General features: G+C 42.0%; 1 protein-coding gene across 1 annotated transcript; it reads left to right on the forward strand.

The window, feature by feature from the left end:
- Nucleotides 1–492: 492 nt before the first annotated feature.
- SPRY2 (sprouty RTK signaling antagonist 2) lies at nucleotides 493–4813 on the forward strand. The gene is made up of 2 exons (XM_087814276.1): nucleotides 493–912; nucleotides 3750–4813. Exon 2 carries the CDS (start codon nucleotides 3801–3803, stop codon nucleotides 4746–4748), a length of 948 nt encoding a protein of 315 aa, XP_087670402.1. The 5' UTR covers nucleotides 493–912; nucleotides 3750–3800; the 3' UTR covers nucleotides 4749–4813.
- Nucleotides 4814–17074: the final 12261 nt, after the last annotated feature.

Below are 17074 nucleotides of genomic sequence, written 5' to 3' on the forward strand. Positions count from 1 at the left end.
AGCCGGCCCCGCGGGCGCCCCGCGTGACGGCGCCCGGCGGCAGGACCGGCCCGGGGCGCGCGGGGCGGCGCGGTTGCCCTTTTGAATGCCTCCAGCAGCTCGAGCGCTGGCGGGCGCTGGAGCGCGAGTGAATGTAGCCCCGCGGAGCCAATGAGCTGGGACCGGATGCGATATATCCTCTGGGACAACAACTGCTCTGTTCCGCCTCGGATCCACATGACGCCACTTACTGCTGCCGCGGCCGCCGCAGAGCTCCCTGCCTCCTCCGGAAAGGCGAGGGCGCAGGCCAACCGCGAGCCCCCCCGGCCGGGCCCCAGACCCTCCCCCTCCCCCCCTCCCCGCCTCCGCCCCCGCCGCCCCCGCCTCGGCCTCGCCGCCGCGCCTCCACAACGCCCAGTCTGCACAACCCCGAGCTGCGCGCCGCAGCGCGAGCGGAGGAGAGGGGCCGGCGGAGCGCGCAGCGCCCAGGCCCCCGCGCCCGCCCGGCCCGGCCCGCCGCCCCGCGCCGCCTCCGCTCCGACGCGGCGGCAGCCTCACGACTTGGCCATCTGGCTCTAGGTGCTCTGTAAGGCCGTTTTCTTGTCTCATTCGCTCCTCTGCCAGGGAAAGAGACTCGCCGTTGGCGCTTCGGCCTCCAGTTCATTGAGAAAAAAAGAGGAAATACTCCGCGTGCGCTTCTGGAAAAGAAGGGGGGTCGCCTCCAGCCCTGAACCTCGGAGTGTTCTTCGGCTGGGGACTTGGCTTCGGATTTTCCTCTCCTTTTTTAACTCTCGCCGATCGCTCGGAAGTTGGACTGAAGCAGAGTTTGGAAAGAAGGAGGGGGGGAAAGTTTGCATCGGGGCTGGAATTATTTGCAAATCGCAGGAAGAAGAGACTCCAACGGAGAGGGGTTGGTGCAAAGCCGCGATCACGGTGAGGCGCGTTCGGTTCTTCCCCCTCCCGGCGCCCGGGCCGGCGCGCTGCGGACAACATGGAGTAGGTGCAGCGGGGCCGGAGCGGGGTCTCTCCCCGAGGCCTCCCGTCGGTGCCTCCCAGGCTCCCCGCGGAGGGCCGGGCGCTGCCCGCGGGCCGCCTGGCCGGGGGCTCGGCCTGCCCGGGCGGAGGCTGCCGCGCGCCGGCAGTGTCCCCTGCCCCACGCGCCCGCGCTCTGGGGGTTGGGGTGGCGGAGGCTCGCGGGAGTCGGCTCCCAGCCCTGCGTTGGTCCCGAATTCGGCTCCGAGAGCGGAAGAGGGAGAAAAAGACTGAGTTTTCCCTGTTGCCGTTGCAGGCGTCCGCATTTCTAACCTGTTCCTCCCCGGGGAAGGCGAGTCCTGGGAGAGGCTGTCCCGAGACTGGGGTGCCCGCGGGACCGAGGCACGCGAGCCGCTCGCCTCATGAGGGCAGCGAGAGCCAGTGGGTGAAGAAAGGACAGGGGGCCGGGTGGAGGGAGCCCCCGCCTGTGTCCCGAGTGGAGAGCCCGGTGCGGGTGGGAGCGTCGCCCCGCCTGGCGCCGCGTCTCTGCGGTTCGGAAGTGCAGCTTTCTCTGTTTTCCGTTCTCCTTGGTCGGCCTGGGTCACGCTTTTCTTATTTTTGGAAGATTGGTCTGACCCAACACAGGAAGAAAGTCATCAAGCGGTCGCGATCGTTTTCCATTACCTGAAAATAGGTGGCAAAAGAAGCTAGCCCCCCCCCCCCCTTGATTGGCGGATCTACTTTTTGTTGTTGCTGCTGCTGTTTTTTAATTTGGAATCTTGTGTGTTTTTACAAAGTGGTTTCTGTGTGGGTTTGGCCCACCCTTGTGCTGAAGTGTCCCCCCCCCCCAATCCTTAGGCTGATCACACACTTCTTAATGGGTATTTCAAAGTAGTTTAAAAGCAGGAGTGGGAGTGAGAGGGCCCCGGGGGTGAGGGGTGCGAAAGAGGCAGGGGTCGGTAGAAATAACTTTTAAAAGAGAGAAGAAAAAAAAAACCTCCCCCCGAAAGATGCTTGTTTCCACAGGAAGCACATCTGCGCGGAAAGTTCCCAGCCCAGGGATGCGGGTCCTGCATGCCCGACGTGTGCAGTGGAGCCCTGTAAAATGTCCTTTCTTTAAAAAGGAATTTCTCTTTAACTTTAAGAAACACAGATGTGTGTATGTCTGTATTTTAATATATAGGCGTGTGCTAACTGCAGGCGGTGCCCTTTCGGCCAGTGCGCGGCGGGGGCGCCGGGCGCGTGGGCCAGACCTCGGAGCCCGGGCTGTGTGTCTAGGGCAGGGCTGGGAGCCCGTGCCGGATGTTCGGGAGCCTTTGCGGGAACGCCCTGCGGTGGGCTACGTGACCTCTCCCTGGGGGCGGAGCGGCTCCCTTTGGAGCTGGAAGGCAGGTCTCCGGGGTGGGGGAGAGTTTCGGCAGCAAAGGGTGGGTCGGGAGAAGTGTGCTCGAGCTTTCGCGGCGCGTCCCCTCCGCAGGCGCGCGCACCGCCCCCCCTCCCCGCCCCCCGCCCCGCGCGCCCCGGCAGCCTGCTGGTCTCCGGATTGTGCGCTGGGGGGCTGGCCCGCCCTCTGGGCTGCGTGGGTCCCCCGGGAGGCGAGTCCCTCGGGGCGCCGGCTGTGTCCCACCTGCTAGGGACGGAGCTGGGGCGCTGATAGAGCCGATAAACGCGGTGAAGGCAAGGGCCGCGTTGTCCGGTCTGCCTTCCTGTTGGAAGTGAGATCCGGTTTCCAGCTCTGCCTTGTGCGGAATCGCGAGGCGTGTGTCACCTGCCTGTGTCTCTTCTAAAAACCCGAGGTTGGCTAAAAGTCCACTTTTGCCCGTTTTCGTTCACTGTAGACTTAGTGGTAAAAGGGATGGTAGTTTTGAAATGTATCGAGAGATTGCAGTTAAAGCGATTACTTGTCAGAATGATAGATTTGAGACGTGACTTTTTATTTTTTTATTTTTAGAAACGGGCAAAGCATTTAAGACGTGGACATAATTTATTTCTAAAACAGAACAGTGAGCTATAAAATTTAAGTTCTTCTAGGCAATCAGGCTGTAAAATACTTGACTCTGAAGCTGAGAAGCTGAAAATGAGTTCCTGTCTTATGCATGTCGTGTGAGTGTGCTTGCTTGTGTTCCTGGCACCTACCAGGATTTGAAATCGTTTGGTTTTTCATTCTAAAACTTCGTGCCTACTGTATAGTGAATGGTACTGCATGACTGTTGTGAAATCTATAACTATTCCTGGAGGGAGGGAGGTGTTTACTTTCTGCATGCCATGTTTATCATACAGAATTTTATAAATTTACAAAATACTAGCTAAGTAATAGTTTAAGGTATTTGCTGTCTGAAAGCAGACTTAAAGAATTTCTAGGCTGTATTTATTAACGCTAAAGACAAATGACCATGATAATCGTAAACCCTTTCAAAGTTGGAAAAGGTGTTCAGCTATTGAAAATGTCAGTTGCAGTTGGTTATGTTCTAACATTACTTTCTTGCAATTTTGACATGGAACCTGAACCTTGCAAATTTAATGTTTATTTGAATAAGGAATTGTTACTGAAGTGACTGAAACAAAGATCAGCTTTGTGTCACTACACACCGAAAGATTAAAGAATTGTCTGTATCCAGCCAAAATTTTACATTCCGGTGCAGGTATTGATCATGTGGCTATCCTAATAACCCCCACAGCCACTCAGATACAAATCCTGTTTCTCTAGGGGAAGTGGGGAATGAAGAGTTAACTAAGGTGGGTGGAGAATGGGAAGTATCCTAGAGCGTAAACCTACTTTTCCCTCTTGGTTTCCGCAGGAATTCAGATGTGTTCTAAGCCTGCTGGAGTGACCACACTTCCAAGACCTGATGGAGACCAGAGCTCAGAGTGGCAGTGGGTCACAGCCCTTGCTGCAGGCACCCCGTGACAGTGTCAGACAGCGTGGGGAGCCTGACCCCAGAGAAGCCCTCACCCAGCAGGTACACGTGCTGTCCCTGGATCAGATCAGAGCTATACGAAACACCAATGAGTACACAGAGGGGCCTACCGTTGTCCCGAGACCTGGCCTCAAGCCCGCTCCTCGCCCCTCCGCTCAGCACAAACACGAGAGACTCCACGGTCTGCCTGAGCACCGCCAGCCTTCCAGGCTCCAGCACTCACAGGTCCATTCTTCCGCACGAGCTTCTCTGTCCAGGTCCATCAGCACCGTCAGCTCGGGGTCTCGGAGCAGTACCAGGACAAGTACCAGCAGCAGTTCCTCCGAACAGAGACTATTGGGACCATCCTTCACCTCTGGGCCAATTGCTGATGGGATAATCCGGGTGCAGCCCAAATCTGAGCTCAAGCCAGGTGAGCTTAAGCCACTGAGCAAGGAAGATTTGGGCCTGCATGCCTACAGGTGTGAGGACTGTGGCAAGTGCAAGTGTAAGGAGTGCACCTATCCGAGGCCTCTGCCGTCAGACTGGATCTGCGACAAGCAGTGTCTTTGCTCAGCCCAGAACGTGATTGACTATGGGACTTGTGTGTGCTGTGTGAAAGGTCTCTTCTATCACTGTTCTAATGATGACGAGGACAACTGTGCTGACAACCCGTGTTCTTGCAGCCAGTCTCACTGTTGTACACGTTGGTCGGCTATGGGCGTCATGTCCCTCTTTTTGCCTTGTTTATGGTGTTACCTTCCAGCCAAGGGTTGCCTTAAATTGTGCCAGGGGTGTTATGATCGGGTTAATAGGCCTGGATGCCGGTGTAAAAACTCAAACACAGTTTGCTGCAAAGTTCCCACTGTCCCACCCAGGAACTTTGAAAAACCAACATAGCATCATTAATCAGGAATATTACAGTAATAACGATTGTTCCTTTTTTTTTTTTTTTTCTTTTTCTTTTTAACACACTAAACAGTTATAAACTTGGCACTGTTAGTAGAGGGTTGGGCTATTCTTTGCTGTTTGCAGTGAAATGCTTTTGTCCATGTGCCATTTTAACTGATACGCTTGTTAGAACTCCAAGGTATGGGATATAGAACCTGGCAACTCGTTGCATAAGCTAAAGCAACAGACACTCCTAGGCAAAATTTTTGTTTGTGAATAGTCCTTGCAAAATTTGTAAATTAGCAAATGACTTCTTTTCCATTGTTTTCTCCAGAGATAATGTGCTATATTTTTGTATATACAATAATATTTGCAACTGTGAAAAACAAGTTGTGCCATGCTATATGGCACAGTCACAAAATATTATACTAATATGTTGTACATTCGGAAGAATGTGAATCAATCAGTATGTTTTTAGATTGTATTTTGCCTTACAGAAAGCCTTTATTGTAAGACTCTGATTTCCCTTTGGACTTCATGTATATTGTACAGTTACAGTAAAATTCAACCTTTATTTTCTAATTTTTTCAACATATTGTTTAGTGTAAAGAATATTTATTTGAAGTTTTATTATTTTATAAAAAAGAATATTTATTTTAAGAGGCATCTTACAAATTTTGCCCCTTTTATGAGGATGTGATAGTTGCTGCAAATGAGGGGTTACAGATGCAAATGTTCAATATAAAATAGAAAATATATTAACGTTTGAAATTAAACAGCTCTTTTGTCTTATTTTACCATTTGGGGTTTTTAATCTATGGTTACTGCTTTAAAGTATCATGGAGATTTGATGACTTTGTGGGGGAATTATAGTAATCAGGAGAGAAATAACTGAGTATTTGACGCACTTACCTGTATTAATCATGAACTTATTTTGGCTACATCATTGCTCTTGTTCTATCTGCTTTTGTAAATTTGCTGTCTTGCCTTTGTTTTGCAGGCGTTTTTTGTTTTGTTTTTAATCTTAAACTGATACATTTAGAAGACTTCCCTAAAAGATTAACAATTAGACTTTCTTTATATCTAGTATTAAGAATGAATGCCATGAGGCTAATTCAAGACCGGAGAAACTAATTTAGTTTAACAAACATTTATTGAATATCCCGTGTGTCAGGCATTCAGTATAGACACAGAAATGCTTATAACTGAGACAAAATGTTTTCTTGACTTAGCTGATCATGGCTATGTTTTTTCCAGTGTGTTTGGTTTTAGACTCAAGGTTTGTTTTATCACCATGATACTGAGTTCCTTATGTTAGGAAAGGCACAGAAAATATAGCTTGTTTTTGACTCAGGTAAAGGATATCATGAAATGTCATCCTATATTGGCCTGATAATTCAAGCTGAAGCAGGACAACTTGAGAGCACCCTGTCCTATTTAATCAAATTATCCAGAAAATTGTTAAATTTTACTTTGAGAAAAAGATGCAATATGACAATAAGTCTGTTTGCAGTTGTCTTTTGGGAGCAAACACAGCAAGCTGCTACAAGCCCATCTTGTCAAATATAAGGATTTTTTTATTTGTAATAAGTCACTTGATTAATTAGTCACTTTGTGGTGGATGATTTTTTATTCCAAAAGCACAACCTTTTGCTGCCAAGAACCGCCGGAAGTCTAGGAAATGATTTACCTGTCATTATTATTTAATCTCTCATTTCCTGTTCTGAGGCTCCTTCTCTGGTTAAGAGGTCTTAGTACAGGTTGTCTTATGTTTTGTTTGGTTTGGTTTGGTTTGGTTTGGTTTTGTTTTTTTAACTGGCTTTCAAGGAACTATATAGTCTCCTAAGCCAACACATTGCTGTAAGGACTTTCAATGTCCTCTAAGCTTACTCCAAAAAAACAGAAGGTTACATTAATTTAGAAATGATTTACTCTAAGTTTCAACTTTGGGATACTGAATGTTGCAATTCTAATACTCATAAAACTTAACCCAAAAAATAGTCTAAGGAATAAGAATGTTGAAAAATTGGGCAGGGTTTCTTCGTCATTGAGAAATTTGCAAGATTTGTAAAGCACACAAAAATTGACTAATTAGCTTTATTCATAAACTGCCATAGGTACTGATAGACCCTCTTTGGTGAAGAAGTAAGAAAACTTCACTGCATAAGCAGTTTTCAAAGTGTTCTATAGACAAATTGCATCAGAGGCCATTGAGTGTTTGTTGAAGTCTACACAGTAAGAGCCCTTCACTGAATCAGTCTGATGGTGTGGCCTAGGAATTTGCATTTTTTTTAATCCTTACCTGAGGGTACATTTATTAATTTTCAGAGAGGAAGGGGGAGAGAGAGAGCAATGTGAGAGAAACATCTATCTGTTGCCTGACTGGGGATCAAACCCGTAACTTTTTGGTGTATAGGACGTCACGCCAACCAACTGAGCCACCCAGCTGGGCCAGGAATTTGCATTTTTAATCATTCCACTGGTGATTATGTGCAGTTTGAGAGCTGACCAAGGAATTGCTTTCTAATTTAGCTTTCTAATTTTTTTTTTTGATGGAGTCCAATGTAAAGCATAACTCACTAGGTTGAATGTAGAGCCCAGTGAGAAGAGGATTTGGTGTTAAGTCTTTATGAAGTCTCGATGAAAATCATTTAAAGATAAGTAGGAAGATTGGGTTGCTCCATCAGCTTCCAGCCAACCTAGTAAATGTTGAGTTTATCTGTAAACCAGCATGGAATTCATTTTCAGAATATGGAAATTAAATGTTTTATGTCTAAACAGATTAAAAACGGTGCTCTTCAGTGTGTTACAGAGAATTTTTAAATTTTGCAAATCTTCTCGCTGAGATAGGAATAACCACCTCAAGTACATAATCTAAATTCATGAAAATTCATAAATAAAATGAGTTTAAAATCATTGGCCATTATTTTGATACTGTGATAGGTTCAAAGTATACGGTTACAGCAAACGTTCAGTTGACTCCTAAACATTTACTGAAATAACTTTTTTTCTGGTTCCTTGCATTTTTATTTTTATTTTTTTAGAAACCTGTACATTCTCTATATTGAGATGAATGTTAGAGTGACAACTCGATTGTTACAACATTAACTTATGTGTTTCGAGGAGAATTTTTTTAAGGCCCTGCCAAATTTCTGCCATGTCGGAGCATGCTCTGAGGATTGTTTGTGAAAGAAGAAAGCAGAAACTAAGCGCAGGTACTCCCGACCAAACTTTGCATAGCTTCCATATACGCCTGTCTCAGGACTGCTTGCCCCTCCACATCTCTATAAGTTAAGATACTGATGATGTCAGGCGAGTGAATTTGCTTTTTCCACAGTGCTGTGAGGTATCTGATGGGCCTTTGAGGGGTTTGATGTAATGTATTAACTTTTGAGCATACAGGTCAAAATTCAAAGGTTTAATGTGTTGAGAGTTTCACTTGCAGCTATATCCACAATTGGCCATTTGCCTTCCTCTATTTTATTTATTTTTTAAAATATATCTTTATTGATTTCAGAGAACGGAAGGGAGAGGGAGAGAGAGAGACAGAAACATCAATGATGAGAGAGTCATGGATCAGTTACCTCCTGCACGCCCCCCTACACGGGATCATGCCCGAAACCTGGGCATGTGCCCTGACAGGGAATCGAGCCTCGATCTCCTGGATCCTAGGTCAAAGCTCAACTGCTGAGCCACGTCTGGCCGGGCTCTTTCCTCTCTAATGTGCAAAGGGACCAAAATGTCAGTGCAAAAGTCTGGGCTTTGAAAATTGTTTAGTGTTTAGTGTAGATAAAGAAGATTGTCATCTTGTGCAGAATAGTTTGCAATAGCCAAGTAAAGAAAAAGAAAAATAGAACAATAACTAGTTACAGGAATGCTGCATCAGTATCCATTGTTTGGTTTTCATTGTTCATTGAGGTAAAAGTTATGTTGATTTCTATTTTAATTAGGGTGATTGCCTCATTTCTCTGTGACATACCAAGGATAGGTCTCCATTGATTAAAGACCAGAGCAGAATCTTAAAGTAAGGCCCATCTGATTTGCCCTAACTGATCATCAGAGTGCAGCTATGCATCTGGAATGTTAAATCACTGGTTTGGCCATTCTTGGAAGAATAAAACTGTTAGGCTATATAGATATAGTCCACATGGTTCTCAAAACCTATACGTATATCCTATGGTTGGATTTCATTTGAATGCCGCACAACCACCTTCTATATCACAAGACACAGCCATGTGACTACCACTAATGACAGTACACCTTTGCTCAAAATTAAATCTAAAATAGTCATTTCATTTAACAGTCAAAAGAAAGGGAGATAGAAATGGAGCAAATAAGAAAAAATAAAGATTAGCACTTAAACTTTTATCCATGGCTAGCAAATATTTCACATTTTTATTTAAAACTACATTTTGATTGACATAAAGAATTTTTAAAAGCCAGTCTTATTTGGCAACTAACATTTAAAAAAATTAACTATTAAAGGAGATTAGAATGAAGTCTGTTGCCTTGGCCTCCACCTTGGCTTACATGAGGCATGTATGGCTTCAGCATACAGGAAAAAAGTTTATTTCTCAAAACACTTCTAATACACAGAGAAGAATAATTTGGCTTAATGCAAGGACCACTTGGAATGGAATTGGGACACCAAAATAATTTGGCATTTCAAGTTAACAAATATTTTTTGAAGGGTTACTCCTTACGAGTCAGGGCTAGTGGAATGTAATGCATAAGGCAAGGGTTAGCAACTCTAATGCATGACAGGACTTTTAAAACAAAGGCACAAGCAAGGTGCCATGAGAGAGCAGGTATCAGAAAAAGCCCTGATGCATTCTGTAGTGGGTTTGTTCTCCAGGTCTCGGCAATGGTTACTGCTGTTTAAATAGCCAAAGAGTTTTTGCTAGGAGAGATGCAGCAGAATTAATATTATTCGTGAAATAACATTGTCCGCCATGCTAATATCCTAAATCCTAAGTGAAATGTAGAGATGTTTGATGAATATTTGGACAGCTATATTTTGCTATGTTTATTTTTAAAGGTTCATAACCATTAACACCTTTCCCTAAAAAATATAGGTTGAAACATACATTTTAAAAATATTTAAGAAATAAATTGGAAAGGTCCATCTATTCTTGCTCTTCCAGTTTTGCTGGAATTCACCTCTTGTCATTAACCCATAGTTTTAGCTTGAACTGGAGATAATCAGGCTGAGAAAAAGTGTGACAGTGTGAAAGGAAGTGGTTGAACTTTGGAGCAATTCTGCCCTTGTCAAAAAACAATGCCTGAACCCTGGCTGCTCAGGTCCACGTGGCTCTTAAGTTATTACAACTTCCATTTTGAAATGGTTTTGTGCTCCGTATAGTATCTGGTTTCTTGACTTACATCAGTAGGGCTTACAGTCAACCAGGGTTCTGGTAAATAACATTTTTGTATCATCTATTTCTCCAAGGTCTTAATAGGTTTAGTGCACCCTTCCTTTGTAGTCCCCAAACCCTGCTCTAAAGTAGGTACAAAATAGCCCTCATAACTGGCTGGTCATACCAGAAAACTGTTCCTGACATTCCTGTAAAAAAGTCGTCTTTATAAATTCAGTACAGCATTTATGGATGTGTATCTAATGGTCACTGTGAACACTATAAAGCCTGGTGACCCAGCAGCCTAGCATCCATCAAGCAGTAGCACATGCAGAGCCTTGGGATATATTTAGTACCTGCTCTGCTGGCAAACTAATGTCGAGGTGCCCCAAGAGACGTTTGTCTCTGACTCACCACTCTACCAGTGGGGAACTGAATCTAGGAGCGAGAGCAACCACACAGTCAACATTTGCATTCAGGTCTAGATGTCACCTGGATTCTGACGCACACAATTAGGATAGAACCTAATTGATTCCGTTCCAAACATTTGTTAACAGTATACCTTTAAATGGGTGTTTTATGGACTCTTGGTGTGATTCTTATCACCTGCAAAAAGTCACAGGATAACCCAATAATGTGTCTTCTGGCTATTTGCCCTGTGAAAACTACAGGCCCAGGTGCAATTACTTGTCACTGATTTAATATTTATTGTGTCAAAGATGTTGAGTGGGGGAAAAAAGCATTCACTGGATCTGTGACTGTGCACTAGCAAATTAAGAATGGTGCTAATAGCCTTTTTGAAGCTAATAATCTATTACTTAGGTTCTAAGTCATAGAAAAATGACTGGTAGCATTACCCACTTCCTGTCCTGGGAAATTTGATTCCCCAAGAGGACATTTGGCAAAGTCTCAAGACATTTTTGGTTTTCACTTGTAGGAGTTAGAGAGAGGAGCTCTTGGCATCTTGCAGGTAGAGGCCAGGGAGGCTGTTAAACATTCTAGAATGCCCACGACTGTCCTCCATAACAATTATTCAGCTCAAAATGCCAATAATGCTGTTTGAGAAACCCTGCAATGGAGGAAACTGGGGGAGTAGTGGAGAGAATGTAATACTGTGTCTCTTTCTGACCACATGGCTAAAAAGGCTGTGAGCTGTATGAGGGAGCGTGAGATCAAAAGACAAGGTGAGATCACTGTAACCATAACTTTGGAGTTTTCATTCTGAGTGCTAGTGGAAAGACGCCTTACATGTGTAAATATCTATATAAGTTTAACACACCTACATTCCTGTAGTACTTCAAGTTCATGACCTTTGGAAACAAATCCTTTTGCAAATGCCCTGTTACTAAGAGTAGCCATAGGCAAGTTACTTAACTTCTCTAAGCCTAATGCTTTCATCTGAGAGATAATGATTTTTGACCCAAAGGTTGTTGTGAAGGTTGAAGAGATATGTGTGGAATATTAACTCTCATGATTGTTACATAGTAAGTACTAAAAAATATTTATGCGCCTGGCCGGGTGTGGCTCAGCGGTTGAGCATCGACCTAGGATCCAGGCGATCGGGGATTGATTCCCGGTCAGGGCACATGCCCGGGTTGCAGGCTAGATCCCCAGTCGGGGGCGTGCAGGAGGCAGCCCATCAATGACTCTCTCATCACTGATGTTTCTATCTCTCTCTCTCCCTCTCCTTTCCTCTCTCTGAAATCAATAAAGATATATATTAAAAAAAAAAATTTAATCATATTTTGTATCTCAGTTGATTTTTTTGAACCCCAGGAACAGTGTTTCTTTTATATTTTATTTTTCAATTATGATTTACATTAAATATTATTTTGTATTCGTTTTAAGTGTATAGAATAGTGGTTAGACAATTATATGCTTTACAAAGTGTTTCCCCTGACATTTCCAGGATCCACCAGGCACCATACATAGTTATTACAATATTATTGACTGTATTCCCTATACTGTACTCTATATTCCCATGATGATTTTGTAACTACCAATTTGTCCTTCTTAATGCCTTCACCTTTTTAACCCGGTCACCCAACACTCCTCCTCTCTGGCAACCATCAGTATGTTCTCCGTATCTATGTGTCTTTTTCTATTTTATTTCTTTATTTTCTTCTTTAGATACCACATATAAGTGAAATGATATGTTACTTGTCTTTCTCTGACTTGTATCACTGAGCATAATACCTTCTAGGTCCATCCATGCTGTGAGATCTCATTGGTAAGATCTCATTCTTTTTTATGACCAACTAATATTCCATTGTATATACATACCACAACTTTTTAACCACTCATCTATTGATGAACACTTGGGTTGCTTCCACATCTTAGCTATTGTAAATAATTCAGCAATGAACATGAGGTGCATATATTCTTTCAAACTAGTGTTTTGGGTTTCTTTAGATGTATCACCAAAAGTGGAATTGCTGTATCATAAGGCAGTTCCATTTTTAATTTTTTGATAAATCTTCATACTATTTACCATAGCTGCTTCTCAAAGAAGTCCTTTTAACATTTCTTATAATACTTATTTAGTGGTGGTGAACTCCTTTAGCTTTTTTTTTTGTCTGGGAAGCTCTTTATTTCTCCTTCAATTTTAAATAATAGCCTTGCTGGGTAGAGTAGTCTTGATTGTAGGTCCTTGCTTTTTATCATTTTCAATGTTTTTTTGCTAATCCATTTCATCCTGAAATGTTTCTGTTGAGAAATCAGCTGATAGTTTTATGGGATCTCTCTTATAGGTAACTGTCTTTCTCTTGTGGCTTTTAAGATTCTCTTTGTCTTTAGCCTTTGCTATTTTAATTATGAGGTGTCTTGGTGTGGACCTCTTTGGATTTATTTTGTTTGAGACTCTCTGCGTGTGGACTTTTGTGTCTTTTTTCTTCACCAGGTTAGGGAAATTTTCAGTCATTATTTCTTCAAATATGTTCTCAATCTCTTGCTCTCTCTCATTTGGAGGTTGTTTTGTTATCTCCCCATTTTGACTGGCTCTCTGTATTTGTTTCTGTGTTTTAGGTAGATCTGTTATGTCTCCCAGTCTTGGTAGATTAGCCTTATGTAGTAGGTGTCCCGGGGGGCTCAATGGCACAGTCGCCCTGATTACCTAAGGTAGGTGCTCCAGAAGTGTCCCTTTTGTGGGTTATGTGAGTCCTCCTGCTGTAGTTGAGTCTCCATTGCTGTTGGCCTGTCCATGGGTGGGGTTGACTCTCAAGCTGGATGACTGCGAGGATTGACCCCAAACACAGTGTATGAGCTGCTGTGTGGGGACCTGATCCTACAAAGCAATTTTTTCCCCAGCAGGGTGCCCGCGGAAATCTGCCTTTGAATGTGTCACTTGTGGAGCTAAGTGTGTTTTCTCTGATGTGGTCTTAAACCTGCCACTGGGTGTGTTGGTTCTGGGGCCTCTTTGGAAGGGCTCCAGTGCAGGTCAATGTCATATGAGTGGGAGAAACCTCAAGTATAGTGTTAAATACTGGAAATAAAAGACAGTCTTTCCTGCCCCCTAGAACTTCTCTGTAGGACAACTAAACATATGTTTACTATAGAGCATAACACAGGTGATAACAGACTTATATTACGTAGAAAGGGGCAATCTTTATTTTGGGTGTGGTACGTAAGAGAGGGAGTTTCTCAAAGGGGCATATGTCTGCAAGCAGACTTGAATGATTCTCTAAAACTGTGGTGGGTAGGAGTCCATAGAAAGCCAGGTATAAAAAAGAAAGGGATTCATTCTTGAGTGTAAAAGAAGAAAAAAGAATTGACATGAAGCCAAAAGGATTAATAAATTTCAAATAAGTATTTCTTTATGAGATATTTTAGTTCCTGAAAATTGTCTTCTGATAAATATTGGGTATGGAATGCATACATTATGTATTATTTTTATATTTAAAACATAAATACGCCTACACTCAAAAAATGAGCACCTTTAGAATTTATTGATGTTGCAATTGTTTCTGACATTTCTTAATGAACATAAAGTTGTTTCAAGTAGCAAACCTAAGTCAACTGTTTAATAAAATTCACAAGATCCCTTTATTGCTTTAAAAAAAAAACACCACACCAAGTGAATATCCTACTTTAGAATGATTCTGTAAAGAAATTATTAGGTAGCTTACTCTAGTTTTGATTAATTTGTAGTATGTAGATTATCTATATTAAGCTACTTAAAATCTCTTAGAGAAAAAGTAGACTATATGTTATTGTAAATAATGCTACAGTTTTAAAAAATGTTGGGTTGTTAAGATTAAAGATCTGTTCAGAACCCCCCCCACATTTCTTCTTTTTAGACTTATATTTAATTGTTGATAGGTGGTAGCTAACATGCTATTTTCCTCCCACTCACCTAAGCAGTTGACAAATTGAAGTACACTTTTAAAATAAACTTCTATTGAAACAAAGACACAGGTAAAGTATGAAGATTTTCATATGACAACTCCAAATCAAACTATTTATAATTATATTAGAAGTTTGAAAAGGAATGTATGTGAAAAAATTAATGTTGGATATTAACTACTTCAAAGATATTAATGGTGTGAAATTCATATGGCATAATAAGAGAAAAAATGATTGTAAAACCACAGGCCATGTATCTTCTTGGGTAAATTATTTAACTTCTCTGTGATTGAGTTTCTTCCCTGCAAATAGTAGGTAATAATACATACCTCATGAGTGGTCTGACAATTAAATAGAATACTGTCCTTTAAATAAAGTACTTTATTAACAGAGAACCTTTAAATGGATGTTGTTAATAATATAGTTTTATGTTCAATTTACTAAAATTTCTCCATAGAGAATTTATGTATGTATATATGCATGTTTGTGTGTTTCTGTATATATAGATTTTTACAATATTTCTATTAAAACAAATAGCTATGTCAATGGATTTATATTCTTTAATTTTATCCAACATTAATTTACTTTGAGAGCACCATCAGAAAGAACTTTAGGAATTAATTCATAGCCCTAAGTACTACATCTTTACATTGATAACTTCCCAATTGAATGTGTGACAATGCTAGCAATGTTTGTTGTTTTGTTTTGTTTTGTTTTTGTCAGGGTAGATGGGGGCGAGTGGTATTTGCTCATTTGGGCAAAGCCCAGCACAGGCTTATAGGAGATACTCAATGAACATTTGATGGATGAATGAATGAATGAATGAATGAACGAACGAATGAATTCAATGGAAAGTAAAGATACACTGAAGGTGTCTAAGGAAGGAAAGGTATGAATAACACATGGCAAATAAGTATATTAAGAATGAATTCAATGGAAAGTAAAGATACACTGAAGGTGTCTAAGGAAGGAAAGGTATGAATAACACATGGCAAATAAGTATATTAATTGAGTGACATATTTCTAATATAGTTCTTCAGTTTTAAGGTGTACTTTTGCATTCTCATTTATGCATCTCTGAAGTTAGGGTGCATCTTACAATCAATGGTGTTTTACAGTTGCCATTGGCTAGGCAGCAATCACGACAAAATTGTTATTGCAGTGTTTAAATGTGATTATAGCTATTCATATTGTCACTCTCCAACTGAGTTAATATGCATCATTGGTTTTACACATTTTAAGTTTAATTGTTGTTTATAATGCCTTTCATAAAACAGCATAGAAATGAAAAGTTGCCATGTACCCCAAAAGCAAGGATATTAAATATTGTATTATTGGGCTTAAATTTAATAGTAAGGGAAAATATTTGTTATTGGATAAATTATTGCAATCTAATTTTTCTTGCAAAAAACAAATAAGTGTTTTATAGGACCTAAGAAAGAGAGAGATCCACAAGTAGAGAAACAGATAAGAGAAATTTTAAAGCAGCGTTAAGCTGGAATGACCAACTTATGGACCTCAGCAGGCTAACACGAAGACTTTGTTAGTTTATTCACTTTGTGGTCCAACACTGTTGGTGTCTCTTATAACCTGCAGTGTCTTAAGTTTTCAGAAATATGGTAGTCAGTGTGATATTTAGAGAAATAGACAATATTCAACCAGGGTATTGAGGATAAACAACATTTTTTCTAACTCTTGAAAAATCAGTAGCGAGGAGGTGTTCTGGAAAATCAAAAATCAGGAGTGAGCAAAGTGTTGTTCAGGAAAGAGTGAATGAATGGACCAGTCCCTCTGAAATGCACATTGATGTAAGGGAGAAGTGGAAATGAAGCCTGGGAAGGTAGATTTTGCCTCAACTCTGAGGAATCTGAATGTTAAACTAAAGAACCTGCGTTTTATTCTAACTTGTCTCCCCAAATCCATCTTGCGCCATTCCATAACATTTTCCAATTGACAGTAAGAGTGATCCTTCAAAAGTGTATTCTAAACATTGGATCCCTTGTTAAACAGATTTGATGATGACTTCTTTTTGCTCTTTGAACAAAGTTGCAGTTCTTGCAAGATCCGGAGTAATTTGGCCCTTCACTCAAATACCTATCCTTTTGCCCCTTTATCTCAAGAGCCACAAGGCTCTGCCTCTCTCTTTCCCTGATGTCATCCTGCACAAGTACTACTGGCCTTCCTTTACCCCTAGCCCGCATCCGTTCATCTGAGATGCTCTGGCACCTCTTTTGAGATTCAGTGACAATGTCACCTCTCAGGGAAGTTCCTTCCAACCCCTTGTCTAGATGATGCCCTCTCGTGATTTGCTGTCATCTTTCCCTTTCATCGCACATATTACAAGTGTCGGTATGGAGTTAACTATCTGTGTGATTATTTCTTTAACTTTTATCTCCTTTAGACCTTTTCTGTTTGGCTTACAGCTGGGTTTTGAGGGCCAGCCCCGGCACCTGGTACATGGGAGGTGGTCAGTAAGTATATGATGAATGAATTTAGTAAAAAGTAAACATCTACTGATGATGTCTAAGAAAGAAAAGGTGTGAAGAAGTGGCCATTTTGGAAAACTTAGCTGATTATTTGGAATGTGGGATGAATTAGAAAGTAAGAATTGAGTTAGGGAAAAACTTACCTTTTCCTCTT

Source organism: Miniopterus natalensis, chromosome 2 (assembly GCF_054644295.1).
Source record: "Miniopterus natalensis isolate mMinNat1 chromosome 2, mMinNat1.hap1, whole genome shotgun sequence".
NCBI classification, from domain to species: Eukaryota; Metazoa; Chordata; class Mammalia; order Chiroptera; family Miniopteridae; genus Miniopterus; species Miniopterus natalensis.